Source organism: Zophobas morio, unplaced genomic scaffold, assembly GCF_036711695.1.
Source record: "Zophobas morio isolate AGI-343-1 ecotype UQ-CSIRO unplaced genomic scaffold, CSIRO_AGI_Zmor_V1 ptg000023l, whole genome shotgun sequence".
Taxonomy (NCBI): Eukaryota; Metazoa; Arthropoda; class Insecta; order Coleoptera; family Tenebrionidae; genus Zophobas; species Zophobas morio.
This window is the reverse complement of record NW_026972128.1, coordinates 14,307,944-14,333,632: the sequence shown is the minus strand read 5'-3', so window position 1 is coordinate 14,333,632 and position 25,689 is coordinate 14,307,944. Positions and strand designations below refer to the sequence as shown.

Genomic DNA, 25,689 nt, shown 5'->3' with positions numbered 1-25,689 from the left:
GGAAATATAAAAACGTTCATCTTGTAGTAACACTTTCTACTACATTGCTGGTTGCATATACAAAATTACAATTTTTTTAACCTCTAAACATATGTATTTATTTATGCATAACGTCAAATGCAGCTGGTGCACGGATTCTTCAAATGACATAAGTCTTTTTTGCAGTTAAACAAAATTGTGGTTCTGTATTTTTCTTGTTCTATTTTTTACTTCCCTAGCGCAAGCAAAGGAAGTATTGTGTCCGTTTGTCTGCGGTCCTGGATTTTTATTAGGCAGATGGATAATCTCCGAAATTTTGTATTTATATTAGGAATAGAGGTAGATGGTAAAACGCTAACCAAAATTTGCCTAATCATCCCCACCAATAATGTGATGACGTCACTTCAAAACTGTACATAGTAAATGGGTTTTAAATTGTATAAAATAACATAATCACTACTGTGACATAATCCTACACATGTAGTTTATGACTCCGAATTCAGTTTTTACCCGAAACGTCCATATTTTTGGAAAAAACAATCAAAATCACGAAACAACATTTTGCAATTTAATTTGGAATCTGCAAAACTGAATGCTTTGAAATATTGCAGATGATTTACAGTTATGATAAGCATGGTAAATTTTGAATCAAAATGTATTTGCTCATCCCCCCCCTAAAAACTTGATGACATCATCCCAAAATTTTGGTGAATGTGTCCTTTCTAAAATGTATAAAATATAATGAGTCTGTACTTGTGATTTATCATTCCTTTCATAGTTTTTAAATTTGCTTAACAGGTCGCTCAAAAAAATTAATGAATGGGTCAATTTATTTTATTGATTAAATAAGGGAATAGTTCATTCCATTTTCCTGAAAATTTGGAGATACAACACTGTTATTATTAGTATTACATATACTGGAGTATTACATATACTGTAGTATTACATTGCACCAACCCAATTTGATAGACACAAAATTTTAAAGTAAAAGCTCGTTTGAAACATAGGCGTAGCACGCTCATTTACATTTACTTTAACATTACAGACGTGCATTTGTTTTGTTGCGCTGACTAGGTTCCGTGAATATGGTATAGACAAGTTGTAATCAACTAATTGTGAATTACACCATTAAAAATTAAAATAAAATTCAATATTTTATATAATAAGCGGAAGTCGAAGCAATAAAAAAGTCTGGGTGACCATCGGTATTGTTTGCAGTTTCTGGTTTGACTCCCACGTGTACAATCTCAACAAGTGTTACCGCTGCTAAGACACGCGACATATGGGAGTAAACTGTTTTGTCGTTATGCAACCCAGTATGCACTAAACATATGTTAAGTATGCATGAACAAAACATATCTTGTTCTAATGTACAGTTTCAGCCACAAAATCTTGGGCGGTTCTGTAATTCCAGTGACACAAGCTCTAAAACAGGCTTTACGTACTTATAACCTTATAACTTCAAACCTGCCATGTTTGTCATTTTTCCGTAAATTGGAATGTTGATGATGACGTATGTCAAAATTTATATGACGTATGTCAAAATTTATTTTTTAAAAGTGTCAATCATCGTGACAATAAAGCATAGACTACATCGTGTTTTTTTAAATGACAGAAAAATACTGCCCAAGATTTTCTGTCCGAAACTGTAATAGTTGTTCATTATGGGCTTTTATTTGCAACACACGTTGCTGGTCCAAGTTTTGTAAAAGAAAATAATTTTTTTGTATATACAACCAACAATATACTAGAAAGTGATGATACGTGATGAACGTGTTTATATTTCCCGCGTATTCTACCATGATTTTAATTATTCAACTTTAAAGTTTAATGTTTTTCAAAAATTTCAGTGCTTTCTTTACAATGTACCATATTTTCTAGTTCCTTAATTTCAGGTTCTGCTGTTCCTTCTACAAAATATACGGCCTGCACCATAGAGGTAGAAAAACCATTCTACCTCATCCATGGTTTACATTTTTTTTGCCTAAATTCTTTCTTCACAAATTACGTTCTCCTTTTTCATAGAGATGCAGTATTATCGAATGGTATTATTTATTCTACGTATATCTAGAATGGAATTTGGAATATTACAAAGCAAGTTTATTGTGTGTATCTTTTTAACTTTTGCATTTTAGATTAAAAGTTATCGCTGATTGACTAAAGATAAATAAGTCAAAGAATAGATACTGCTTATTGTAGACTGATTAAATTTAAAAAAAAAAAATAGATTATTCGTGAATGTCATTGGAAGGGGATTTTTTTCATATTAAGAACGTAAACCATACTTATTAATCTTTCTTAGATATTTAATAAAAAAATAAATTTCACCGTTCAAATGCAATGCCAGTTTTCAAAAGTCTCCTAATACGTCAATCCTCTGTTGATCTTATATGTAATACCTATTTTGACCATTCTATATGCGTAATATATTCCTTCCTCTATGATTTTGATAATAATGGGTTCTTCTTTTTCGCATTTTTGGATAAAATTAAGTTAGGCTTGGCAATGAATAGTCTACACAAAAATTGCTATTGTAACGAGCATTTTCGTTTGTTGTTCGAGAATTCTAAAGAATAAGTAGAAAAATATCTAAAAATACATATCTTATTTGGGGTAAAATAGCATTTTGATTTTAGGGGTAACGGCGAACGAAAAGTTCTATGGGGTGTTTTGTGATTTCATTTGGCAACATTGGCCGAGTTGGCAGGGTGGCAGAGACGCAGGAAGTTTCAAGAAGATATGAGATTGTGTCCTTGGTTTTGTAGATGTGATCACGTGGTCTAGCGGAGTTGGTTTTGGCGGTGGTGTGGTTTATGTGTGATTGTTTGTTTGAATTTTGTTGATAATCACCTGCCATAACTAACAAAATCGATTTTTCGTAATCTATTTGTTTTTACAAACTGCCTAACAATGACACAAAACACTAATTACAGGTAAGCAAGTTAAACCAAATCACCTGTTTTTGTTATTGTTAACCTCTTTTTACCCACTTGTTTTTGTGATTTGTTGCAGTGAAGATTCCGGTTATGTAAATATTCACGGACACGATATACGGGTATTTGTTTGTGAAAAAACGGGGCTGATTCTAGTGCCCATTGATGAACTTAAGGCGATGGGCTTTCGTATATATCGGAAAAGCCAGTACAGTAGGCTGTTAATAGATGACAAGTATGTCCAATTGCTGAAAATGTTACTCCTATTTTTCTACATTTTTTAATTTTAGCCAATTTACTAAAGAATTTGATTTGTACATGTTACAATGTGCCCAAACTTACATGTTTGAAAAAAAGATAGTTTTTAAGGAGAATGATATTCTTGAAAACATTAATAAATGTAAGGCTGTGCTGACGGGAAGTCATAGTGAAGTTAAAACACCACCTTCCAATATCACTAAAGGTCATGTACTTGAAAACAGTGTTTCACCCACCATTACAACAAATTTGAGGGAACCTTTGCCTGCAACTGTTCAGAATTTGCAAAATGATAGAAAGTTTAGAGGTTTTACTCCAAATAAAAGTCCCGCGTCTTCAGTTAAATTAGGCGAGAATAAAGCAGACTTTAAGCAAAATGATTTGGACGATTCCTTTGACCTTAAAGTAGAGAGAAATGAAAGAAATGAGAGGAAGGTTTTTACCAAGGGAAATTCTGAACAAGGAAATCAGGGTGGAAACGGTAAACCAAGAAACACTTACAATCAGAAGAAAGCAAATGGTTCAAATATGTCTGATAAGCTAGAAGTACAAAATTCTTTTGACAGAAATAATACTAGTGAATACAGGAAACCTTTGAGTCCTAAAGCATCCACTGATAATATACCCACAAAATATGTGAGCAAGTCAAATGGGTCTGAGCCAAAATCTAACTTTATTAAAACTAGACAAGATTATCAGCCAAAAAGAGATTTTGAAAATAATGAAGAACCTGTACAGAAATTGGGCACAATTGAACTGAATAGATTAGAGCACAAGGTTATTTAATTTATTTTTTTTTTCTGTTTTGTTATTGCTTTTGTTGTAGGTTTTAGTGTCCTTTATTGAAAAACCAAACTGTGTGTGGGTTCAAGACACGGATAAGAGTAATACTTTGTTGGAAATTAATGCAAAAATAAAGGAAGATCTTGCCCAGGGAGAAAATAAAGTTTTCAGGCCAATATGGAACAAAATCTATGTAGCCTTATCACCGGAAAATAATATGTGGTTAGTTAATATTCAACTTACATTAGTGAAGATATCAATTCAATTTTTTCAAGTATCTAGTATTGATTTTTTTTTAACTTTTTTAATGAAGTATCTGCAAAACCATAAAATAATTTTCTTTAATTCTAGTGAACATCGTACCCCTTTAAAAATATTTGGGAATTCGAAACATTTTAATTAGTTTTGTAGTGATAAACGGAATTGTTAGATTTTTTTTACTAATGGCGATAAATGTCTGAAAAAAAATTCTTATAATTATTTTTGGCTAAAATGGTTTCTGGTAACATTTTTCCTAGGTTTTTGTTGATCTGTGCATATTTTTTTATTCTTAATTTATATTTTGTACATGCTTATCCAATGTCAGCAGCGTTGCTACTATGAGTATATATTTATTTATTTCACAGGTATAGATGTACACCAATCAAATTCAAACCTCTCATAGTTTTCTTTGTGGATTATGGTAACGTTGCTGAAGTAAAGGAAGTTCTAGAAGTATCCGAACCGTTATCAAAAATACTGCGACAAGCTGCCAGAATCACATTCAGTGAGGCTCAATATACGGCACAAGTCAATGACAACCTCATCGTTAAAATTAAAAAACGCGTAAGTTCACTGTTATTGTAATGATCCGTCTTATTCCTGTATGTCATTAATTTTATTGTTGCAGTATGAAAACGGTACTTATCTGGTTGACGTGAAGACCAATAATAATTCAACCCCCCTTGAACCAGAACCTCCTAAAACTCCCACCACCCTTAACGTTTTCACAAAACCTCAACCTCTCTGCAAATTGGAGGATGGCCAAAAAGTAATGTTGATTTCCCACAGTAACGGAAAACTCATTCTGAGAACAAAAGAATGCTATGATAAATTGAAACAGATAGAACGGGCGCTAGATGAAGAAGAGTCCAAAGCGAAACCAGTTGGACACGTCGAGAAGGGACAGTTGGTTTTGTGCAAGAAAGAGAAATTGCAAAGGGCGGTTGTCTTGGATGTGCAGAGGAGTTCCGTTGAGATAGAGTTCCTAGATTATTATGAGAAGATGAAAGTTGATGTGTCTGCTTTGAAACATATCACTGAGGCGTTGTCCACACTATCTCTTACCTATATTGTTACCCCAGTACTTAAAGGTTATAATGAAACAGCAGACCAAACTTTACGAGAGTTGAGCGAGAAGAAAGTAAAAGGGGTTGTGGTAAGTAAATAATCAAACGTTGCTTTGCTAATTATCATTCCCAATATTTATATTCAAATACAGATTTAGTTTAATTGTGGGTTTTAACTACATGTCACGGTTTTATACATAGGGTTTAGAATATATGACATGCGCAGAAGTGGTCACACTTTTTTTACAATCAAAATAAAATCATGCATTGTTGCAGGTTTTATCTTCCCGTGGTGATTTCGACCTAAAATTAGGCGACGAGCTTCTTTCTAATACCTTGAAACCAGTTCATTCCGATCGTCCAATGTTAAAAGACTTCCCAGTGTATGAGCCTCCTCTAGGTTTAGGTACCTATTTGTTAAACACTTACCAAAGTAAAGACAAGATGTATTTCGCGTCTGGAGATGCTTTCGGCGAGTACGTGGAGAGCGTGATTCTTTCCGAGTTGGCAGATAGCGATCCATATGAACCAATCGTAGGTGAACTCTGTCTAGGCCTCTATCAAGAGAACTGGTCAAGATGTGTAATACTGAGTGTTACAAATCTCAGATACAAAGTTCAGTTTGTTGACTTTGGTAATTTAGAGTATTTAAAGGCAGATCAGTTACGGAAATTGACTGAAATTGCCAAAGAAGCGCCGATTTTGGCATTCTGCTGTCAATTAACAGGTAAGAACTTAAATTGACGTTATAAAAATAAACTTGAGTTACTACTAAGACAACAAAAGTCATAGTTACTAGAATCAAACACTAATAAATACAAAATTTTCCTTTGTAATTCCCTTTTGTTTATAGGATTACCTTCAACGAGCGATGTAGAAGAGTGGTTAAAAGAGAATTTAGAGGATGGAAACAACTATGATATTAATATTAAGAAGTCCACCGGTGTTACTTACGAAATTGAAATACCGGATGTGAATGAAGCGTTAAGAAACAGTATTTGAGTTAACAATCCGTTTTAATCGTGGATGCGTAATTTTGAGCTTTTTATACTTGTTTTCTCAATTTTCAGTTGTTTATGTTATAAGATTAAGTAATGAAATAAAGACTAATTTGAGGTTTTATATCGTAACTGCATTCGTTATTTCAAATTTAGTCATGTAGAAATGGCAAATACAAATATATGTTATTTTATGGAGATGAGCATGTGTATAAATTACAGAAAACTTTTTTAGGGCGTTAAACGGCCTGAAAAATTTTCAAATGTACGTGTTTGAAAAAAGCGTATCACAATCTTTTTTGGAATTATGCTTGTTATATCTCAAGGTTTGAGAATATTTGAAAAATGGTGCAGTAAAATTGGTGTAACTACATTTCCTTCAATGAAAATACCAAATTAAGAGTTTGGTAGTTTTCATTACTTTGGTTTTACATAAAATTGACGGAAAAATTACTACGTTGGTAAAAACGTCAATCTAGTAACTAAAAATTGCTTCGGTATTATTAGTAAGTGCATGTCTCATTAATATTTAACATTTACTTGTCGGTGACTCCAATTTATTTTTATATCAAGGAATCAAAATGCTTGGTGCCAAAATTGATGCAGCTTTTGATAATTGGTGGCTTAAACAAGGACTTAAGTTGCTACATCTAAATACTGATCTGGATGTGGAGAGCTGACTTAACTCATAACCAGTCATAACCATGCACACAGAACAAAAGTTTTAGTTCTTTGCTTTGTCTACAAAAAATGATTAAAAAATGAATGTATATAATAAACAAATACAGAAAAAATGATATACTTACATTTGTAAATTATAGGCTGCAATTTAAATCAACACATTCAATGCAAAATGTCAAAATTTGCAGTACTCATGAAGATAACACCAGAAGCAGGTACTTGGGGTAAAAAGGCCATAAAGAAGAGGTGTTCCAGTTATTAGAAGGAATTCTAAAATTTTGAAAATGAATGCGAATTTAAAAAATGACAGCATGTTTACAGCGATCTTTTCAACAGATCTCCTGTTCCATACACGTCACAATCCATACTAATTATAACCTCAATTGTCAACACATAACATAACCTAACCTAACCTAAAATCATAATAAAGCTAAATCGAGCATGGTTACAATTTTTAAAGTTTAAATAATATGGCACGTGGTAAAGTAAAATACAAGGATGTTGTTGGGGGGCATTCGAAAACAAATAAAAAGTTTTCCAAGAAAAAAGTTAACTCACGGAAAACTTACAGTTTGTACCAAGCCAACAATGGAAAGAAAAGTAAAAAGCGCAAGTTTAACACAAACATAGAAGAATTAAACGAAAAAAGACAAAAAACTGAAGAAACTGTCCAAGTTGAAGAAGAATCGTCAGAAAGTGAGGAGGATACAGATCACATGCAACAGCTGCGAGCCTCATTTTCATCAAACTTGAGTAATAAAAAACTGGTGGCTGTTGAAAGTAGTGATGACTCTTTTAGTGAAGAAGAACATGAAAGCAGAGAAGAAAAGGGCGATAATTTAGATGAAAGTGGTTCTGTTAAAAGTGATTCTGAGTTATTGGAGAACAGTCAAGATGAAAGTGATGATGTAGAATCTGAAGGTGAGAGTGACAGTGATGTAAATATTGAAAATGAAGAGCAGGATAATAATAAAGATGATAGTAGTGATCCATTTGTTAAACATGTTTGTTATGAATTACATGAAAGTGTATTAAATTCATTACAAAATGTACCAATGTTAGTGAAAGAACACATAGAACATTGGCCAACTTTGGGAAGAGTGATAATTCAGATTCCACAGTATAAGGAGACTGAAAAAACTGAATGTAATGTGGTCACTATCGAAGAAGAGAAAAAATTTGCTCCTCCAGGAAGTGTGCCTTCTAAGATTAATAACACAGATCTCAGCAAACCTGAAAATATTTTTATAAAGAATCAAATAATTAATAATTTAACAAAAGCAAACAAGTCTTTGAGTTATGGAGATGTTTTATTTACTGATTTACAAAATGAACTGTTTTCTGTAATGAACAATTACCAAGATATCTACTATAGTCAGAGAAGTTTTAGCAATGCTGAAGAAATAAGGTTTGTTTACTGTTTACACCTTGTTAACCATATCCTTAAAACAAGGCTTAAGGTGGTTCATCACAATGCTCGCCTGTCCAATAAGGATGATGTTCCAGAAGACTTTCGAGATCAGGGTTTGGTTCGTCCAAAGGTAGTAAATTACAAATATATAGTGTACCACAACTGACACTTTGTACATATTTTGTAGATTTTAGTCATTGTACCATTTAAAGATTCAGCATATCAAATAATCCAAACACTTATAAATATACTCCTGCCAGAAGATAAAAGTCATGTTATGAAAAGAAAAAGATTTGTGGAGGAATATACAGGAAATGAAATTTCCATGCCCAAAAAGAATCCAAAACCTGAGGACTACGAATTAACATTTTCCGGAAATGTTAGTGATGATTTTAAAATTGGAATAACTGTTACAAAGAAAAGTCTTAAGGTTTGTGAATTGTTTGTCATGTCCATCATTTTTTACAATCTTTTTTAGCTTTATGCAGATTTTTATTCCTCTGACATAATTATTGCATCACCACTAGGATTAAGAACACTAATTGGAGCTGAAGGAGAATCAGAACGTGATTACGACTTTCTTGCATCAATAGAACTTCTAGTACTAGATCAAGCTGAACTATTCTTCATGCAAAATTGGGACCATTTGATCCACGCCTTGAATCACCTCCATTTACAACCCAAGAATTCACATGGTACTGATTTTTCAAGGGTGCGCACTTGGAGTTTAAATGGCTGGGCAAAGTATTATAGGCAAACAATGATATTTTCGTCCATTGCATTACCAGAAATTAATGCCGTTTTTAATAAAAAATGCAACAATTATGCGGGAAAGGCGAAAGTTTCAAATCCTGTTGAGTTTGGCGCTATACGACAAGTATTCGTCCAAATACCGCACGTGTTTCATAAATTTGAAGCGTCAAATGTGCAGCAATTGTTGGAAGCACGATTTGATTTTTTTATAAATAAAATTTTGCCTCAACAAAAGGATAGTCTGATGAAGCAGACTTTGATTTATGTTTCAAGCTATTTTGATTTTGTTCGATTGAGGAATTATTTTAAAAAAGAAGAACTAAGTTTTGTACAAATATGCGAATATTCTAAGGTAAACATTGTTGTAGGATTTTGTAAAAAATTATGTATTTTGTTTTTTTTTACAGGAAAGTAAAATCGCAAGAGCGCGAGACATGTTTTATCATGGTGATGTCCATTTCTTACTGTACACGGAGAGACATCATTTTTATAACAGAATCAGAGTAAAAGGTATTCGCCACTTAATTTTTTATGAACCACCAGCTTTTCCTCATTTTTATTATGAGATTTGTAACTTCATGCAGGTACGTTTGAATATTTAAATAAATTCTTATATTTTATGGGAATCTGTTTTCATAGGAAGCAAATATGAATAAAAAAGTGGGTAGTATGACTAATATGACTGTGAATGTACTTTATTCAAAATACGACGTACAGAGGATTTCAGCAATTGTTGGTACAGAAAGAGCTATGAAGATACTGAATTCTGACAGGAGTGTTCATATGATGGTCACTGGAGCAGAATGAGAGCATCTGCTTAACATTCCAGAGGTTCTTTTTTTTAAAGATAAGTATTAATTCTCTTTAAAGTTAATAATTCAAATTGTTGACAATATGTAAAAAATATAAAAATATATTTTTATTCATAAAACCTACCTATTATAATTTGTGTCCTTTAAATATTTGCAAAGAACGTATGAATTAGGTACTCTCTGATTAATTTATTTATAATTGTTTACCCAAAAAGTTGTATATTAATTACAAAAGAAATCTAAAATATAATATTTTAAGATAAATAAATTTTTTATTTGTTTACACTAAATGTCTAATAAAAAACCTTTGATTTGAATAGTTCAAGTTTGAATACATTTTTGCAATAACGATGTACAGATTTTAGTTAATATTATTTGTTATGTGGTGCAAAATGAAATATAGTGTTAACTAACATAATTTTCAACATCAACTGTTTTTTAAATAATCGGTGTGGATATTTTATTTAGATATCCTATGTAAACAGTACCAAAAATTAAAAAAATATGACTGAAACAAGTAATGCAATTTCTGCAGGCGCATTTATCAAGAAAGAAGAAAAAAAAAATTACTTATTTTCTGAGGTAATGCCAGTGATGAATAATGCTATCAACTTTTTGTTGTCAATAATGTACAGGTTGCACGAAAAGTTTTACGTCCCTCCGGCCGTTCTATTCCGCAGTGAACGTAGAGGATGTAAGCGGATTATAAATGAAAATTTCCAAAATATTAATACCCGTCGTTCGCATATAGCGATTTGTAATCTAAAAATTGTACAGGGTGTCTCAGCTAAACTGCCCGATTGAATATCTTTACATTGAGGGGGAAGCTTAATTTAGTACATTGCAAATATGACAACATATATTTTTTTAACCGTTTTTGATAGACCGTTATTCCGCCACTCCCTTCGATTCGAACGTATTATGTTATGAAAACACTATATTTGGTATGCGGGAAATCGTGTGCACGGTCAAACAATTGCTTGTTATGGCAATACTCATGTTATTTAATTACTTTAACGAATTTTGGGAAATTACTGACATTAATTTAATTTAATTATGAGAAAACAGTGATTTAAAATTGCATTATTCATCCCCTCTAGAAAGTCAATTACGTCATTGCAAAAATACAACGTAAGGGAAAGATAAGAGTTGAAGCGATTTCAAAGCTAAGTAGATGAAAATCATTTTGAAACACCCTTTATATTAAGTAAATGTCAACAAATGTGCTTCGAGATGAAGGTGTTTGCGCTTTAGTGATGTATTTTAATTTTTTATAATCGTTTATTCAGGACTTCAACATCAAAGTACTGACAGAGTTACTTATTTTGTGATTATTAGTACCCTTAGTTTGAAGTTTATATTATATGTTGCAATGGGTATAATTTAAGAATTGTCTTTTTCAGTAAATTTTGATGATACAGTTATAAAATCTAATAATTTTCTAAATGAATCAGTTAGTCAAGGTTCTAGAGTTAATTTTTTTATGACTGAATCGTATTATATTCGGTACTTACTTTTGTAATATTAAGCTAAATTCAAAGTTGTTAAAATTAATAAGAAAAGAAAATTATATAGTTTATTAAGACAAAATATTTGATATCACCATAGTACTGGATATAAAAATCTAATAATTGGAAAATTAAGCTTCTAATAGTATACTCGAGGACACCTAAAGTTTATTTAGTGTTTTACTTTATTCGTATTCGTATTTGTTTACCACATTTTTGAAAAAATATTTGTAATAAAAAGTTAGTTAACTTTTAATTGGAAGATTTTGGTACCTACCCAGGATTTGCATATAGATACTAGAAACTACATAAATCGTATATTTTCATTATAATCGTGTAAAACATAATAACGTTTACAAAAGTAACAAATTAAAATTACCTAATATCAAAATGTTAGCTAAAGGGATAGTCTATTACGTAAAAATAAAGACACAAAGTAAACATATTCAGGAGAGTCAACAGGAAGTACCTGGCGTAAGCTAGTCATTTTCCGCATAAGGATCATTATACATTAATTTTTTCATGAAAGTACTTGTCTTCCCAAAGTCTACTTCATATTCGGGAGCAGTTGTGTTTTCGTCGGCAGTTGAGGATGTGGAAAATATTTCGTCTTCTTTAAGTTCAGTTATTTGTTGTTGCATTTCTGCAAAAAACACAAATAATTTAACAATTATTTTTTAAGAACGGTTATTTTTGCACAAAAGTAAGTAAATATAAATTAAATCAACTATCTGAGACCAGAAATGAACGTTGATTGTAAAAAACAAATATCAGATTCGTCAAATTTCAAGTCAGGTTAAGTTTTAAAGGCTGGTTTTTGCGTTTAATTTAGTATGGTTTTGCTCACCTGCCACAATGTGATTACAGTTTAATTGCGCTTCAGGTTCCACAGTATATTTAGGCATATTTTTTTGTCCACCATTCCACAAAAATACATAGTATAGCGATAGCATAATCGCCGCTAAAGAAACGAAGAACACATAGGCGATAACAGTTAAAACTCGAACTAGTTTCTTTTTATGTTTCGGTTCATAAAGACGGTCTTTGGCTTCATCTCCCGCTAATTTAACACTTGTGTCCACTAGGTTATTACTTTTAATCCACTGAGCTTCAGTGCAGTTGATGCCATTTTTCATAGAAATTTTATATGACATTTTCGAATTTAAAATCTGAAGAACTTTTGTGAGTAATTTACACGCCACGCTGATAGATTGGGTTGAATTACTGGTTTTTATTAATAATGTGCTCTACAATGTGGTCTGGGTATTATAAGTTATTTCTATTCGTTTACGTTTATCAGGTTCGAAAGGCTTTTTAAAACAATCTATCATTTTACGGTAGTACAAACTGTCAGAGGTTACTGATTTTTAAAATCAGGACACAGTTGTTATGATTTTCGTATTATGCTTTGCACCGGGTCAATCAATAGTTTCAGCTGTTTGAATAAGGAATGGAATGCTTGATGCGCAGCCTCGGAAATTTGCAAAAAAAATATCAAGTACATTTTAGGATTTTGTATTGTATTTTTTGTGTTGAATTTATTTTTGTGCCGCAACATTAACGAACCACAAGTCAGAGAGGAAGTTTTGATTTGGTAGATATTTTTACTCGTAGTGCCAGCTATCTTAAAATAGGTGCAATGTTGATTACAAACATGACTTTATTTAAAAATATTGTGCCAATAAATCAATTCAGTTTAAAAAAGCTTTATGTTTTTTAAAGTTTGTTTAAAATAAATCGTGTACGTACCTTCGCATATTCTGAAGAAAAATAGATGAAATTTAATTATTATTGACCGAAAAAAAGTGCTTTGATTTGCTAGTGAAGGCAACCACTGTGAAAGAATAATAATGATAACAATAATATTTACACTACAGTTGAGAGATTTTAAATCCTTTTCTTGAAAATATTGGTGTAAAATTAGGTTTATTGAATAATAGTTAAATTTCAACTGCAATAATCAACTGTTATGGTTAATAATCATTAAATATTTTTCAAAAAAAGTCAAATTTGGTATGTTATATTTGACACAGTAAATTTGTTGTTATGTAAAACTTATATGGTGTCACGTTTAGTTATAGTTGTTAAATGCCGTTAAGAAAATCGTTTTAGTTACCAGCTGAACAAAATTAGTCATAAGTTAAAAACGTTATCCACACTAGAGTAATAAAATAGTGTAACGAAATATTACCTAGATAATTGTTACTAATATCTGATTTAGTGCGATGCCGTATTCTAAAAATAACAAGTTGGATTATGGAATCCAGCGATATGCCCAGGTTCAGAACTGCCGCGAAATCGGAGAAGATTTCAAATAATCCATTATCATTAAGCTTTTATTAATTAAATAACACATGCATATGAAATCAATCATGTCATCATGTTACAAAACAATTTTATTTCACGTATCTAAGTGTATTTATTATATACAATTTTAAGACATATTAAAGCATATTTTGACCAGTCAGTGTCTAAATTTATGTTTTTTCGACTTATTTTTTGTCCGTTTGTCTGTTGTCTAATTTATTAGACATATATACTCCGAAACGATTGCATTGATTGTTGTGAAATCTTCGGGGTACTTTAAGACTATTGTGTAAATGAAAAAATGTTAAACAAAAATTTTATGTAGTAACATCTGCTCTTATTTGTGATTTAATAACGCATTGACAGTTTTAATGCTACAAATTGTTTTACAACTTACAAAACGTAATAAATTGAAACAATATTTTTTAAAACTACTAAATCGTTTGATAATAAATTTTGTACAGAATTGTGTACACTTTATATTTTTTTATCTGCTCGACTAACCACCTTTAAATTAAGCAGGTCATACTTTTACTAAGAGATTTTGGGTTACTTTTACGTTAAAAATTTATTGCTACAGTTTCGAAATTAAAAACAAGTACACAAGGTATAAATTAAACATTGACATTAAAAACGAATTTCTAGATATAAGTTTAGTTCTAGTAATATATTTCATTGACTTTTATTTAGCAGCGTTCTTTGCATTGGGAATTCAATGTGGTTGTTTAAATTCAAATGTTTATACGACTTTACATTACGCTGGCTCGTAAAAGTCAGTAGAGGGTTTCTCTTTCAACAAATTTTCTTTTTACTTCCCGAGCGTAAGCAAAGGAAGTATTGTAATCGAGTCCGTCGGCCGACTCTCTACTTTTACGTTTTCTCGATCTTTCATGACCCCTAGAAGACGAAGAAATAGGTCTCCCATTTCCGTCTGTCTGTCCGTCTGTCCGTCTGTCCGTCCGTCTGTCCGTCTGTCCGTCCGTCTGTCCGTCTGTCCGTCTGTCCGTCTGTCCGTCTGTCCGTCTGTCCGTCTGTTGTCACGGATTTTTATTAGACAGATAATCTCCGAAAGTACTCGACCGATTGTTGTGAAATTTTGTACTTATATTAAGAATATCATGTAGATGGTAAAACGCTAACCAAAATTTGTCGAATCATCCCCACCACTAAAGCGATGACGTCACTTCAAAATTGTACATAGTAAATGGGTTTTCAATTGTATAAAATAACATAGTCCTACACATGTAGTTTACAACTCTGAATCGACTTTTCACCCGAAACGTCCAGATTTTTGGAAAAAAAATCAAAATTATAAAACAACATTTTGAAATTTAATTTTTAATCTGCTAACCAGAATGCTTTGAAATGTTGCAGATGTTTTAAGGCTATAAAGAGCATCATAAATCTTTAGTCAAAAAATATTTGCTTATCCCCTCCAAAAACTTGATGACGTCAGCTCAAAAGTTTGTGGAATAAATCATATCTAAAATGTACAAAATATGATGAGTCTGTACTTGTGAACTATCACTCCATTAATATTTTTTGGATTTGCATATACAGGGTGACTCAAAAAAATTAATGAATGCGTAAATATATTTTATTGATTTAATCAGGAACTACAAAACCGAATGCTCTGAAATCTTGCAGATGTTTTAAGGTCATAAAGAGCATAATAAATGTTTAGTCAAAATATATTTGCTTATCCCCTCCAAAAACTTGATGACGTCAGCTCGAAAGTTTGCCGAATAAATCATATCTAAAATGTACAAAATATGATGAGCCTGTACTTGTCATTTATCACTCCATTCATATTTTTTGGATTTGCATATACAGAGTGACTCAAAAAAATTAATGAATGCGTAAATTTATTTTATTGATTTAATCAGGAACTACAAAACCGAATGCTTTGAAATCTTGCAGATGTTTTAAGGTTATAAAGAGCATAATAAATTTTTAGTCAAAATATATTTGGTTATCTTCTACAAAAAACTGATGACGTCAGCTCAAAAGTTTTCCGAATAAATCGTAAGGTACGAGACAAAAAATTATCACGGTGCAGAATTTTTGCCTAAATGTATTAAAAGAAAGTGAAGATACCTGGTTGATTAAGCAATTCCATTTTTAATTAATTTAATAAAACATTTTCACAGAAAACCCTAAACTGAACGAAATTTATTGAAAATATGTAATTTTGTTAACAAACTTATTGTGACAAATTATTATCACGCTTAAAAGGGAAATAACTAACTAACTAAATGAAAACTAATTTAATACCCAATGTATTTTCCACCTGCTTCTATGAGATTGTAGACGCGTTGCTTCATAGAATTGACCAAATGGATGAAGTAATTGACGTCCAAATTCTCCCAAGCCCCCAAGATACCATCTTTCGATTCATTAACTGTTGTGTACTGCTTCCCAACTTTATAAACCTCTCGTTCAAGAGAACTCCATACATTCTCAATAGGGTTGAGATGTAGGCTTTTCGCAGGCTATTATAGCAAAGCTATATTTTGTCGTTGAAACCACGTTTTCGATGAATTAGACACATGAATCGACGCATTATTTTGCTGAAAAATCACTTTGCTGTCTTGAAATACGTTCAAAGGTGGTTTGAGGTGCATTTCCAACACATCTTGGTAATTCAAAGAGTCCATTCGATTTGATTAATGCTAAGTTATTATTTCCTAAGCTACTAAAGGCACCCCAGACCATAACATTGCCACCTCCTTGAACTCGTTTTGACAAATACTTTGGTTCTTTCCGTAAATCGTGCCAATAATATCTAAAACCATCAGGACCATCAAGATTAACTTTCTTTTCATCTGAAAAAATTATCTGGAACCATTCTTCATTTTTCGTCTGCATTTCTCTGGCCCATTCACAACGTTTTTGAATATGTTCTTTTGTTAACATTTGTTGTTTCTTATATTTGGCATATTTAACATTTTTGTCATTAGCCAGTACTCGCAAAACTGTTCTTTTGTGAACAGGAAGTCCTAGGGTCGTCTTTATCATTTGAGACGACATGTTATCCTTTATACCCGGAGTTACAATGGATCTTTTGGCACGTGCAGTGAGTTTTTCTTTTCTTCCACAATTTTGTCGTCCATTTTCACTGTATTTCTTTCTTACAAACTTGGAGATTGTGGTCCGATCTCTTCCAATCTTTCATCCTATTTCCGCAAAAGTCAAACCTTGGTCATAGTATGCCTCAATCTGTCCTTTTTCATGTTCTGTTAAATCGTTTTCTTTGCCCATGGCGAAAGACAATTATTGTAGCTCAGCCAATTATATTTCGACACTTTATCAGTTCTAACAAACAATTGCATATCGTGCATATCATACAAATAAACAACAATTATGCATACTACGTTTTTCTAATTGATTTTTATACAAAAAGTGATGGGTTATGTCTCAAAATTTCTTGACACAATTGAGTTTTCACAGATCAGAAATTATTTGATGCAAAAATATCAGTGAAAAAAGCATTTTTGTATACTAAATTAACTTCTACTGGGTGTATTATTTAGTCAAAGGTCTAGATAATAAAAAATTCTTAAAAAATTGCACCGTGATAATTTTTTGTCTCGTACCTTATCTAAAATGTACAAAATATGATGAGTCTGTACTTGTGATTTATCATTCCATTCATATTTTTGGATTTGCATATGCAGGGTGACTGAAAAAAATTAATGAAGGCGTGAATTTATTTTATCGATTTAATCAGGAATTACAAAACCGAATGCTTTGAAATCTTGGGAATATTTTAAAGTTATTATAAGCATGGTAAACTTTTGTTCAAAATGTATTTGTTCATCCTTCCTAAAAAAATTGATGACGTCACCCTTAAATTTTGCTGAATAAATCCTATCTAAAATGCAAAAAATATGATGAGTTTGTACTTGTGATTTATCATTCCATTCATATTTTTTAGATTTTCTTAAGAGGTGGTTCAAAAAAATTAATGAAGTCAATTTATTTTATTGATTAAATTAAAGGCAACACTTATTATTAGTATTACACCCCAACCAACCCAATTTGGTAGACACAAAATTTGTTAAAGGAAAAACTCGGTTGAAACATAAGGGTAGCACGCTTATTTACATCGACTTTAACATTACAGACCTGCATTTGTTTTAGGCGTTCACTTGATTCCGCGAATGTGAAATAGACATGTTTATAATCAACCAATTGTGAATTTCACCGTCAAGAATTAAAATAAAACCCAATGTTTTATATAATAAGCGGAAGTCGAAGCAATAAAACCGACGGTCGTTTTGTTTACAGTTTCTGTGTTTGGCTCTCACGTATGCTGTTACGCCTGTCATCTTAAATTAACAATGTTTATACATACACGATTTTCAGTTGCCTCTGATACGTAGGTATACGTGAGTAAATTGTTTCGTTATTTTATTGATTATTACAAATCAATATTCAAACGACCCAATTCATTTTCCCGAAAATTTGAGAATATAATAATTTTATTCTTAGTATTACACTACATCTATCCCAACTGATATACGTGTCCTTGCAAAAATGTTGATGACGTCATCGCAATTTTTTTTTTAAATTCCCACTACAAAAATGTAATGAGAAAAAAAAACACAATAGGCATGCAGTCGTCAAGTTTCCGACAGCGAGGGAAGTACTGTCTAAACTCTTTAGACCAATTTTTACAGTTTATTATTGTATGTTCGCAACCACTTAAATTGGAGCTTTGTTCTTAGAGTTCATTACGTTTAAACTTAGTATTTTCTCTTTCTAAATATACGAATTTGATGTAAGACATGGATAGACATTTTTTACAAGAGCCTTTCCTACATATTCTGTTTCAAAAAAATTTTGTTTTGAGATGTTGACTTGGTTTATTTTGACTTTTTGTGAATAAATAACTTAAATGAAAATGTTTAATTTTGAAGTAAGTTGATATTGTGCTAAACCAGTGTTACAAGTACCGAAACGCAGAGATAGCACTACAAACGAGATCATGGCTTAAGATCGAAGGTCGCTTGCCATGTGAAAGAAGAACGGTGTGATATCTGATTTTCACCATAAGCCATTGTTTTAAGATTGATGTTAACTGAAAAAACAAAGAATAATTGCAACAAATATTACGTCGATACGGCCTTATCAGATGCCGACCTCTTTATATTATCATTTTAAATATTACAAAACATAAATTTAAGTTTAAGTTGCACGTTTACAGCCCTATTTTTTTTTTCTATGTATTGCAGTTTATCTTTATGATAAAGTAATCAACGCGTAAAGCATATTATGTAAAAAATCTTTAAAGTTTACACAGACTTCCGTCATTTTTGAAACATAAACAAAATCGCCCGCATCAGAGCGTTGAAATAACGTTATCAAATTTTTGGTGAAAGTATGTAACATTAATTTTGATATGTAGAATGCAGTACTAATTATCACGTTATTGCACTTCCATAACGTTACCAAAGTTAGGTAAACCGTTTTTGAAACTTTCTATAAAATAAATCTGTTGATACATTTTTTGAGAGGTAAATTTTTCAGAATAAATTTGTGTTTTATTAAGAAGATTTCGAAGAAGTTGGATATATGTATAATTTCTGATACAGGTACATAAATTTCAAATAATTTTTTTTTGAAGAGATCAATATACACATTTTGAGCGGCATACAGACGTAAATGGGAAACTTACTTTTTCGTATACCATGAGCTTCAAAATATCAAGAAAACATGAAACGTGCACCCATACGACACGATTACTTTAGCTAATTATTGTGTTACTATTATTCTTTTAGTTTGTAGTGAGATAAATGTCTTCAAGTTGGTACTAGACGAGCAAGAGGTTTTTTCGTTGTCTACTACGTTACAACTCACGATGGGAATGACGAACACAGCTAAAAATTCAGAACCAATTAAAGCAGAATTAAAATATTTTATTATGTGTTTCTGGGTAAAACTAGTTATGCCGTAACTAAATAAAAAATCATGAACATTAAGAATACAGAAAATGTTAATTAGTAATTAATATTTTCACATAAACATGTTTTTCCTGAATTTAAGTGGTACATAACACCAAGACAAAATAAACATTTTCCTCGTAACTAGGTTGTAATAGTATCAGTGAACAAGATGCTCTATCTTGGAGAAGAGTCTAAAAATAATAATCATCAACAGAAAGTTATTGACATGTCAGCCGCATTTGTTTGCTTATTATTCGTTCGTAAACCACTATCAGTTGTTGTTTTTGTGACAGTTTCTAACCATTAGTGTCTGAAATGTACTTGTTTGCTTACGTCAGTGCAGGAAGGAATTATTCTTTTATTAATAGCGCACGAGTTAAAATTGGGTAGGTAATAATCTAGTCCTTTACTGCAAATGACCATGTACTGTTTTATTAAAATAGAATTAACTTCCAGTTTAATAGTTCATGAATTCTTTTTAAATTAAATTTTAGTTTAAAATACTAATTTTGTAATTTAACGGTAGTCTTTTAATGAACACAAAAAAAAAATCATCGATTATGTTTTTGGTACTTACTTGTCGAATTGTTTTAATGACAGAAAATGAAAATTTTATATTATCTACAGTTAAATCCATAAGGTTGTAACCACTCGTTAAATTGTAAGGTTGGCATTACAGCCAATGGTGTTTTTCACATGAACAGATTGGTAGCGGCGCATATGTCAAAATTTGACAATTACGCACGAGAGAGTTTTATTTAAATATCTCACAGTTTGTTATTAAACCATACCATTGAAAAATGGTACCGACACGGCATATTGTGGTAAATAAGCAGATGAAAATGGCACTTGCCAACTGCCACAATGAATTGAAACTTGCTTATCCCCAAGCATCCTCCCGAGAACTTGAATTCAAGCTTGTAAAAATCTTTTCAGTATGTAGTTATTCTTATACCATGGAAAGAGAGTACTATACTATGAGAGTAACGTATCGACATTCGGAACTTTTTTCATGTTATTACAACATGGTGGTATGTCGAAGGACTTTTAGTTTTAACTATCTCAAGTTATCTCGCTTTTTAGTACAACATTGTCTTTTCAAGTTTTATACCCACTCTTTATATCCTACACAATACAACTAAATGTCCCTCATTAAATTCAAGCACTGCATACTTTCCCTGTAAACTTATCATTAATTCCTATCCTTTCCATAGTGTTCTCGATGTCAAGCCCACAAAATTATAACCCAACACCAATCTGGAGAACCGTTACAAGAAGCAAAGTGGAAACCAAAACAAAAATCGCAGTGGTATTCAAATTTGGAACTTAAAGAAGATCTAACCTACCGTATATTTGACAAAAACAAAAAAAATGAGTTTTTTACTCTTCAGGATTTGTTTATTTTTGCGAAAGAACATCCAGAATATACAGGAAGTTTAAATACTTTACGTTGAGTATTAAAATCCATGGGATTCAGATTTAAGAAAGTTAACAACAGAAAAATAATTGCTTTTTGGTTATTTGGTCTATGTGTTCCCAATGTTTCTAACCACTCCTGTAACAGTAAGTTTAAATAAGCCGTCAAATTATTTTCAACATACCTATTATTTTAGCCTCTGAATTTTGTGAAGTTACATTTTGTTCATTATTACCACTAAAATCGTCAGGACGGAGGAGCATAGCCAGACCTATCGCCTTCAACCAAATCCCTTGTACATTTTGTAAATAATAAGTAGTACCAAATATTAGAGTTATTAAACATAACATTAAAGACTTGTTGGTGTCCCATTTTTTTGATGAAAAATTGGTCATCCATTGCAACTAATTAAGGTGATCTACCCATTATAGACAATTTTGGTGTTGCTCGCGAGATTGATCATTTCAGTCGAGAGAGCTGATCCTTCGAGTCATAGTTAGCCACACATATAATTATCACGTATACTCATGTACAATAATTTAAACAAATTCTGAATATCTCAGTTATTCCCCATCTGTAAAGTAATTTTTATGAAGCAGCAACAATAAATAAATCAATTCACCTTGTTTTTTTACCAGCCCAATATTTGATTTCATTCGTGACCACAATATTTTTGGGTTCATTTTATCGTAATTCGTAAACGTATCGACTGCAAGTCTAAATTACAGCAGGTGGCATTCTTTCTACAGATGAAAGATAAAACACGTTTCTATTTATCGTTGCTCTTGTATTATAATTACCATGAAGACTCAGGTTATCCTGTTTTTATTGAAAATTGTTTATCAGTTTTTACAATATTGCGACAAGTTACAATGATAATTATGAAATAACCTGTGCAGGAGTGCAAGAATTGCAGTGAAGTCGAACGTAATCATGTGTCGCGAATACATGAATGAACTGACATTATATTGACAGGTCACCAAATATGTCACCAGGTTATTAAAAGACAGATTTACACTGAATAATTTTTAAAAATTTACACTAGGGAGTGGTTACAACCTTATGGATTTGAGTTTAGTTTCCCTTTTTTTAGTTTTACTTTTCATTTAACTTTTTACATTGTCAATATTTAATTTTTTTGAAAAACGAAACTTTGAATACCACAATTGGTATAAGTTGTACAATTTTCCTAAGGACCGTTTTACACGATGTTAATTTTAATATAAAATTTGATACAAAATTTTGTGACATCACTGAAACATTTGTGTTGAAATTAATACTTATGTGTCAAATTTCACTGAAAAAGATGTTGCTGTATGCAATTGAATTACAATTTTTAACAAAAATTGTGTAAATTTTATGAAAGGGCAAGCGCACTTGGCAGTTGTCACATAATAAACTGTCAAATCCTTTTGACTTAAATCTTTGTACTGACACCAACTCCTAATCTGTTTAAAACCGCAAAACAACATAGACCCACGATGTGCCAAAATTCTTCAAGAAACTACGCAGATTTGAGAGTTTTAACAAATTGTAGGAAAAATTATATGAATATTTCTAGAAATTGCAATACTATTTTGTGTTATTTTTCATGCAAAGTTTTTATTAGATGCAATGTAGTTCTATTTTTCAATTGAGATTTTGTATCAAATTTTATAATAAAAATAACATCGTGTAAAATGGCCCTAATATTAAAAATATTTTTTTTTATTTTGGTATCTAGAAGGTATATTTTCACAACTTGGTTCCTACAGGTAGGATTTTTGGTGAATTCGCAGTTGTTGTCTTGAGTTGACTGACGATACACCATATTAAATGATAAAAAAAAATGGAAAAATAAAAAAAAAATATTAGTAAGAGTTTTGATAATTTTTAATATTATTTATTTGTGACGACATTTATATAACGTGGGTCACTGTTACTGGTAGGTATCTTTTGTTTTATTAAGTAGTTGGCTATATGTTTTCAGGTAGGCATAAAATTACATATTGAAAATAATAAATTAAATGAAAGTAAGTATTATATTTGAAGAAGAAAAGAAGTTTAATTTAATAAATTTTTAATATTTCATTTTTTTACATTTTTTGAGTGTGGCATCAAACAATGATAAAAACTATTAAGCAACTAATTATTTATCATAAGTTGTCATAAACTAAAAAATAAATTTTAATCTATGTTGTCATTATTAAGTCAGTGTTAGTGCACATTCAAAAAACATTTTGAAATCAAATCAAATTTTAGCATCAATACGATAAATTTAAAGTACCTACACCTAAAATTTTACTGCCATCGTTCGTAGATATTATCTGTCCAATAAAATCACCAGTTGACAAATCAGCGACAGAAGCAAACGGGAAATTGACATTCTTGTGTTATACAATCTGTGAAACATGAAGAAATCATTACAGTACAGTTTTATTCAAAAAATATTAGGCACTGTCATTCTATCATTTATGACAAATCATATGTGATTCAAGCTTTACTGTCATTTTGACACTTCAAAAATCTATTTTGTCAAACGATGTCTTTGATATTTTTAATATCCGACAGATACATGACACTGCTGCCAGTAAATTAAGGTTATCTAAATAAAATACATTTAAGTTATGACATTAGTAGATGACAACTGCCCAAATTTTTTTGAATTAAACTGTACTTTCATAATTTATACTGGGGACGCAAAAATTAATTTAAAACCATCGTGCAAAAAAATTATTTTTTCTGACATGACATCAGTTTTATGCAGTACATATTGAATCTGATATATAATTTGCCACTAAAGTACAAATATGACATTTAGATGTTCTACAGTCACACAAAAATCACTTTTTTTTTTAAATTACGTTCTAATTTTGAAAATATCGGGAAAAATTAGTACTCTGGACTTGATTGTCTACATTGAATTATTAATTTAGGTAGATTTATTTAAATAAAGATACTCCGAAAACTGATATTTTTATATTTAAAATTATTAGATAAACCATTTAGAATTCTTATTTATTCCTAGACAAAATTTTGTGCGATGTTTTTTACACATTATAGAACAGTTTACAACAGTGTACAAAATCCGTTACTTGTGTTTGACAGAAGGATAAATCTTTTTTTAAATTAAATTTTTAACATTAAGTTAGTATATATTTTTATGTCTAATGTAAATGAAGTAAACAGTAATATTTCCATTGTGTTTTTAAATTTTTGCACTTCTTATTCGAATTTCACGTGAAATTGTTATTTTCTTAATATTAAATTTATGTAATTTCAATCCATTTTACGGTGACATAATCTGCTCTTCAAGTTCTGCTATGCGCTTAAAGTGGGTAGGTGTACGGTTTCCTGCATGATGAGACCTTACTTTTATTGATAAACCAATAGAAAATCAATATAGCCAATAATTCCATTTACCTCACTTAAACGTATTAAATTCCCACAAAGTTAATTTTATTAAAAAGAAGATTGTCATCAGCATAAATTAATGGTCATTGACAGTGATCAATTCATGTGCAAGAAACGCAATTCACTATGAATTCTTATTCTAATTTAATTTCGTATTAAATTTTTTAATTAGTGAAGTAATTACAGTGATATGATATTGGTTTAAATGTACCTTTTTCTAGAAGTCCCACAGATGTACTATATGTACTATATGTAGATCGCAGAATTGTCACATTATCCGAGTCATTTGTGAAGAACTCATTTTTTGTGGGAAGCACAGATTCGTTTGGTGTTTCATTTCGGTCATTCCACATAAAGATGTAGTAAATAGATAAAAGAATAGCCGCCATGGACACGCTGAGTATGTAAGCAAATACGGTGAGTACTCGAATAATTTTTGGTTGAGGTTTTGGTTCAAAGTAAGGATTTTCTTTTGAATTCCTAGGTGATTCTGGTGAGCTATCGTTATTTATGTCTTCTTCAGATGACATTGCTATACGATGATGCACCGCTTTTTCCTGCTTCTAACATTTCTAAAATAATAATAATAATAGTTTGAAGAAGAACAACAATGCAGTTGAAATTTTTTATGAACAGTAATAAAATAAAGAAACATTAAAATGTTGAAACGCTTACCTTTTTTTAATTTGGTGTCATAAAAATCGTTTCCATAAAACAGTGTTTGCACTGTGTTTGCATTTACTTATACAACAATACGTAATTTTGGGTTAGTTTGGTAACATTCTTACACGGATGCACACCAGTTATTATGTTATCTAAAGCGCCGCGACGACCGTGAATGTTGCACAAACAAATATTGGAGGAGAGCGTCATGTTTTTAATGTAAATTACACATGCGCAAATTATCTTTTTCAAATATCATTTTCAGATAACTGAAAATTATGAGAACACTGATAATTGATTAATTTTCTAATTAATTCTGACGTTAGAAAAACACATCTAAACACTGCACTGATGAAAATTTAATGTCTGGAAGTGGTGAATATGGTCATAAAATTTAAAATTAATTTCTGTTTATTTTATATATGAGTGTTTATATTCGTTTACCTCGGACGCTATAAATATATTATTGAATGTGGCGAAAAAATATGGAAAACTTATTTTATTTATATCAAACAAT

The 25,689-nt window shown here is 31.0% G+C and overlaps 3 protein-coding genes and 2 long non-coding RNA genes across 7 annotated transcripts; 3 read left to right on the top strand and 2 right to left on the bottom strand.

Annotated features, from left to right (window-relative positions):
- Window positions 1-2,728: 2,728 nt before the first annotated feature.
- LOC135133945 (uncharacterized) lies at window positions 2,729-6,411 on the top strand. The gene is made up of 8 exons (XM_064062507.1): window positions 2,729-2,912; window positions 2,992-3,147; window positions 3,203-3,947; window positions 3,997-4,175; window positions 4,580-4,778; window positions 4,843-5,370; window positions 5,558-6,008; window positions 6,135-6,411. Exons 1-8 carry the CDS (start codon window positions 2,890-2,892, stop codon window positions 6,281-6,283), a joined length of 2,430 nt encoding a protein of 809 aa, XP_063918577.1. The 5' UTR covers window positions 2,729-2,889; the 3' UTR covers window positions 6,284-6,411.
- A 926-nt stretch (window positions 6,412-7,337) lies between these two features.
- On the top strand, window positions 7,338-10,055 carry LOC135133946 (U3 small nucleolar RNA-associated protein 25 homolog). The gene is made up of 5 exons (XM_064062508.1): window positions 7,338-8,501; window positions 8,559-8,801; window positions 8,850-9,476; window positions 9,532-9,708; window positions 9,764-10,055. Exons 1-5 carry the CDS (start codon window positions 7,431-7,433, stop codon window positions 9,929-9,931), a joined length of 2,286 nt encoding a protein of 761 aa, XP_063918578.1. The 5' UTR covers window positions 7,338-7,430; the 3' UTR covers window positions 9,932-10,055.
- A 1,693-nt stretch (window positions 10,056-11,748) lies between these two features.
- Window positions 11,749-25,365, bottom strand: Inaf-d (inaF-D). Of its 2 annotated transcripts, XM_064062904.1 has the most exons (3): window positions 25,185-25,365; window positions 24,721-25,081; window positions 11,749-12,087 (listed from the first exon to the last, which is right to left on the bottom strand). In XM_064062904.1, exons 2-3 carry the CDS (start codon window positions 25,037-25,039, stop codon window positions 11,924-11,926), a joined length of 483 nt encoding a protein of 160 aa, XP_063918974.1. In that variant the 5' UTR covers window positions 25,040-25,081; window positions 25,185-25,365; the 3' UTR covers window positions 11,749-11,923. The 2 variants fall into 2 exon arrangements, with proteins under 2 accessions (XP_063918974.1, XP_063918975.1); XM_064062905.1 differs by lacking the exons at window positions 24,721-25,081; window positions 25,185-25,365 and adding an exon at window positions 12,292-12,896.
- On the top strand, window positions 20,320-21,475 carry LOC135134423 (uncharacterized). Of its 2 annotated transcripts, none has more exons than XR_010281306.1 (2): window positions 20,320-20,730; window positions 20,914-21,475. It is a non-coding gene; the product is annotated as an uncharacterized LOC135134423 (long non-coding RNA). The 2 variants fall into 2 exon arrangements; XR_010281305.1 differs by having other exon boundaries at window positions 20,783-21,475.
- Window positions 21,149-22,169, bottom strand: LOC135134422 (uncharacterized). The gene is made up of 3 exons (XR_010281304.1): window positions 21,739-22,169; window positions 21,301-21,690; window positions 21,149-21,254 (listed from the first exon to the last, which is right to left on the bottom strand). It is a non-coding gene; the product is annotated as an uncharacterized LOC135134422 (long non-coding RNA).
- Window positions 25,366-25,689: the final 324 nt, after the last annotated feature.

Coding starts and splice junctions, on each gene's coding strand:
- LOC135133945 (XM_064062507.1), top strand. CDS start 2,890: ATGACACAAAACACTAATTACAG. Junction 2,913..2,991: donor ACACAAAACACTAATTACAG/GTAAGCAAGTTA, acceptor GATTTGTTGCAG/TGAAGATTCCGGTTATGTAA. Junction 3,148..3,202: donor AGGCTGTTAATAGATGACAA/GTATGTCCAATT, acceptor TTTTAATTTTAG/CCAATTTACTAAAGAATTTG.
- LOC135133946 (XM_064062508.1), top strand. CDS start 7,431: ATGGCACGTGGTAAAGTAAAATACAAGGATGTTGTTGGGGGGCATTCG. Junction 8,502..8,558: donor AGGGTTTGGTTCGTCCAAAG/GTAGTAAATTAC, acceptor CATATTTTGTAG/ATTTTAGTCATTGTACCATT. Junction 8,802..8,849: donor TTACAAAGAAAAGTCTTAAG/GTTTGTGAATTG, acceptor AATCTTTTTTAG/CTTTATGCAGATTTTTATTC.
- Inaf-d (XM_064062904.1), bottom strand. CDS start 25,039: ATGTCATCTGAAGAAGACATAAATAACGATAGCTCACCAGAATCACCT. Junction 12,088..24,720: donor TGTGGGACTTCTAGAAAAAG/GTACATTTAAAC, acceptor TGTTTTTTGCAG/AAATGCAACAACAAATAACT.